General features: G+C 39.0%; 1 protein-coding gene across 1 annotated transcript in view; it reads right to left on the reverse strand.

Moving 5' to 3' along the window:
• Positions 1–3,479, reverse strand: part of LOC125310667 (MAP7 domain-containing protein 2) — a 12,995-nt gene extending 9,516 nt beyond the window's left edge. The window contains exons 1-2 of the mRNA XM_048268299.1: positions 3,403–3,479; positions 166–208 (exon numbers count right to left, since the gene is read on the reverse strand). Coding sequence (XP_048124256.1) covers positions 166–208; positions 3,403–3,479 — 120 coding nt within the window. The remainder of the gene's footprint in view (positions 1–165; positions 209–3,402) is intronic.
• Positions 3,480–5,000: the final 1,521 nt, after the last annotated feature.

Here is a 5,000-nt window from a genome sequence, read left to right on the forward strand (position 1 = left end):
ACACACACACACACATGCACAGACACACACACACACACACACACACACACACACACACACACACACACACACACACACACACACACACATGCATGTACTGCACACACACACACACACACACACACACACATACACACACACATAAATCATACAGAGTGTACTTACCTTTGACATTGGAATCCCAGCAAACCTCTTCATGTGGGCCATCCTGACACACACACACGAGGGCACCCAGGACACAACACACACACACACACACACACACACACACACACACACACACACACACACACACACACACACACACAGGATACAACAAACAAACAAACAAACAAACAAGATTTTCACTTCACTCCAGATAATCAGTATATGTTACACAGCAATACTAATATTATGTTTACATTGGCATTACATTAGCAGTAGCTTCTATCCAAAACAACTTACAACAATAAACATTACATTAGTATTAAATATTTGTCAGCTGTGCTGCACCTGTTAACTTGTATTGATTCTAATGGGAAACAATCCCTGCCAGTGCATCTGAAACCCATTAAAGCATATCACACCAATCATCCACAACTGTTTGGAGAAGCACAACACAACACAGCACATTCTCCACAGACGAGAGGCCCCGTGATCTCTGCAGATGTCCTGCTAAAGCGCACTGCACTGAAGACAGAAATGGATCGCTATTTATCACATCCTAACATCATATGACTGTTTGTTTACTCCTCATTGTCCAAGCAGTTCTACCTTTTAGTGGAGACAGCAGGGTCCATTCTGTCCTTACTTGCTATTCATCTGTCTGACACTTTCATCCAAAGCCACTTAGGTCAATTATTACAAGGGCCAGTGTCCTCAGAGCAACTTGAGGTTAAGTGGTTTGTTCAAGTGCACAATGGTGTGTGTGTGTGTGTGTGTGTGCGTGTGTGTGTGTGTGTGTGTGTGTGTGTGTGTGTGTGTGTTTGTGTGTGTGTGCAGGGACGCTGCTAGAAAATTGGGGAAATATCGTTATCGGGGGTGTGTGTGTGTGTGTGTGTGTGCGTGTGTGTGTGTGTGTGTGTGTGTGTGTGTTTGTGTGTGTGTGCAGGGACGCTGCTAGAAAATTGGGGAAATATCGTTATCGGGGCATTCAGTGCTGGGCCCTTAGAACCGTGTGTGTGTGTGTGTGTGTGTGTGTGTGTGTGTGTGTGTTTGTGTGTGTTTAAGCGCCTTGCTCAAGTGCACAATGCTGTGTGTGCATGTGTGTGTGTGTGTGTGTTGTGTATTGATCCCCTTGGGGATCAATAAAGTATCTATCTATCTATCTATCTATCTATCTATCTATCTATCTTGTGTTCTAACAATCCAAGAGTCACTGTTTGTCATGCTATCTTGTAGGTACTTATTTCCATTTAACAGTTTAACATCTGCATCTATTTCTTCATCTAGTGTTGAGTGTTGTTAATTACATTGTATTTAAACATTTTTAGTCATTTAAATGAGGCTTTCATCCAAAGGGACTTACAAGAACACACACACACACAAGAACACACACACACACACACACACATACACACACACACACACACACACACACACACACAGGATACAACAAACAAACAAACAAACAATCCCAGCAAACCTCTTCATGTTGGCCATCGTAACACACACACGGCTTTTATCCAAAGTAACTTACAAGTGAGGAACAATATTCGGTAAAACTGTATAATAACTACACATAATTCATAATTTATTAAGCCTTTGTTACTTATTAGTTAATGGTTTGTTCATCATTAGTTATTTCTAATTTATCATCAGTAAAGCATTTGTTCACACAGTTCTAAATAGTTTGTTCATAGTAAATAAGCCTATATCTTAAATATGTTTATACATTATTGTTAATACTTAATAAATGATGCAATAATATGTTTTTGATTAAGTAATGTTTCCATTATTTAACAGTTGTTACATACACATGCACTAATGATTTGTTAGGGTAAGGATACATATTTTATAAACCACTTCCTAATACTATAATTAATAATTAACTCAGGAGTTGCAAGTGGTTAGTTAATGATATTTTGTGAGCTCATCTAAAGTTTACACTTGCATTTATTCATTTAGCCGACACTTTCACCCAAAGCGACTTACACATGTCAATAAAATTAAAGGGCAAGGCCACATTGGTGGACACTGGGGTTTGAACCCCCAACTTTATAGGTTACTGCATGTTAACCCGGCTCCCTATCCACTACACTACCTCTGCCCAGTGGTATTACCCAGTAGTGGTCAATTCAAAAATATAATATAGATATGTGTGTTTACTATAAACAAACCATTTTAACTGTGTGTAAACATGATTTACAGATGAGAATTAATGTAGGAATAATGATTTACAAATGAAGAATACAGCATTTAATAATAGTTTACAGATGTTTAATAACAGTGTGTAGTAGAAGAAAACAGAAACTCTTGCATAGTTGTAGGGGCTTCTATCTGGGCCAAGGTAGTGTAGTGGATAAGGAGCTGGATTAGCATGCAGTAGCCTGAAAAGTTGGGGTTCAATACCCAGCTTTCACTGTTACAGTATGTCAATGGCCTTCAATTTAATTGACATGTGCACATCGCTTGTCTGCTAAATGAATGAATGTTAATGTAATCTTTACAACTCATTTGAAAATGTGTTGCAAGGCATAGAAAGTCCTCACTTTAGATAAGCTCACAAAATATCATTAACTATCCACTTGTAACCCCTGAGTTAATCATGAATTATAGTATTAGGAAGTGGTTTATAAAATATGTATCCTCACCCTAACTAATCATTAGTGTATGTGTATATTATTGCATAATTTATTAAGTATTAACAATAATTCATAAACATATTTTAGATATAGGCTTATTTACTATGAACAAACCATTTATAACTGTGTGTACAAATACTTTATTTATGAGAATTAACATAGGAACAATGCTTTACAAATGATGAACAAAGCATTTTGTAATAGTTTGCAACTGGTTTATAATAAGAAAATGATTTCATTATAAGTGTTTGTTTCATTACTTATTAAATATAAATCATGTACTTACAAACTTATTTTTGGATAGGCTTATTTACTATGAACAAACCATTTATAATAGTGTGAACAAATGCTTTACTGATGATAAATTATGTATGAACAAAAAATTACTAATAATGAACAAACCATTAACTAATAAGTAACAAAGGCTTAATAAATGATGAATTATGTGTAGTTATTATAAAGTGTTACCCAATATTCAAGCAAGTCACAGTACAACAGGAGACTCAGGAGAGTAAACAATTAAGACTGTCTTTACAAACAAACAAAACAAACAAACAAATAAACAAACAAACAAATAAGATACCAAGGGTTCTGATGACCCTGGGTGCTATACACTCACCTGCCTATGTCCAGTGTAATCCTGGTCACTGTCTTATCCTCTGCTGTTTGCACTACTGTTGTTCTGAACCAGCCCATCTCTTTGGGCCCCTGTAATATAGCATGACGACACGGCGCTGTTGTGACAGCTATTTCAGCACGGCCATGGCAGAAGTGTCACCCAGGCGATAATAAAACCACATGCCCAGATACGCATGATAGATTGATCCGGCCAGGCACTCTCCCCTGGCCCGGCACACTTCGACATTGTGTGAGGCCTGGTCTCTGCAGGCACTGCAAGTCCGTGTAGCTTCTGATTCTGGATGCTTCCGCATAGGTCATCTGAAGGCCTGGTTGTGTTGGCTGTTACTGTACACATGCTGTGGGGTCGTTCTTTTGCAGAGCAGGTCTTGGCATCAGAGAGTCCCCTTAGAATTATAAGTTATAATATTAGTTTGGGGGGCAGCCGTGGTCTACTGGTTAGGGCTTTGGGCTTGGAACCGAAGGGTTGCCGGTTCGATCCCCGACCCAGTAGGAAAAATGTGCCCACATGCCCACATTCACGGCTGAAGTGCCCTTGAGCAAGGCACCTAACCTCTCACTGCTCCCCGAGCGCCGCTGTAGCAGGCAGCTCACTGCTCCGGGTTAGTGTGTGCTTCACCTCACTGTGTGTTCACTGTGTGCTGTGTGTGTTTCACTAATTCACGGATTGGGATAAATGCAGAGACCAAATCTCCCTCACGGGATCAAAAGAGTATATATACTTATACTATACTGTACTTATACATAAGGTACTATCTGACATTTTTGTCAAAACTGATTATTGACATAAAGTTGTGAGCATTTCTGGACATTATATCTAAAGAGGCTTGTTCCACGTATCAGTATAACTCTGTGGAATTGTAAAACTTTGAAGCTCAGCATCTCAGAAGTACTCAGAATGCAGACAGAACCTTATAATTCCAAGGGGACGAGATAGTCAACCACAGTCAGTGGAATGAGAAACTTCTTAAAAGTGAAACTGTTTATAGAGTTCATTTTGAAAGGTAGCTTTTGTTTTGAAGTCAGCTAATGGGGGTTAAGGAGCTAGCATGCAGTGGCTTGAAAAATACCTGGCTTCTACTGTTGTGCCCTTGAGTTGGACAATGGCCCTTGTAATATAATTGACATATGTAAGTCACTTTGGACCAAAGCTACTGCTAAATGAATGAATGTAAATGTTACTGTAGCCTGGTGTGAAGAGTCCAAACTTTGTTTGGCAGGTGACCCTATTGATGATGTCACAAAATGTTGGCAACCTCAATCATTCACAACATGAAAGAGAGTGCATCTCATCTCTGTTGTAACATCCAGTTCAGAGCGGTATTTCCCCCAAATGTCCTAGCAAGCTAATTTGTTTGCTTGGCTAATTTGCCTGGTTGTTTTGTTTCTTTGAAGCAATCCAAGTAGCAAAGTTGTTTTGCTGCTTTGAAGTTATCAGGCATTATTACCCACTAGTGCAGTGGCTGTTCAAACATGCTATTCCTGTAGCCCAATTACATGCCTGCAGGTAGGCCTGCTTTAAAAATAGAATAGGGAAAAACATAATTCCAGGTAAGCATTCAATAATGAATAGGCCCA

The sequence above is a fragment of the Alosa alosa genome, chromosome 17 (genome assembly GCF_017589495.1).
Source record: "Alosa alosa isolate M-15738 ecotype Scorff River chromosome 17, AALO_Geno_1.1, whole genome shotgun sequence".
Lineage (NCBI taxonomy): Eukaryota > Metazoa > Chordata > Actinopteri > Clupeiformes > Clupeidae > Alosa > Alosa alosa.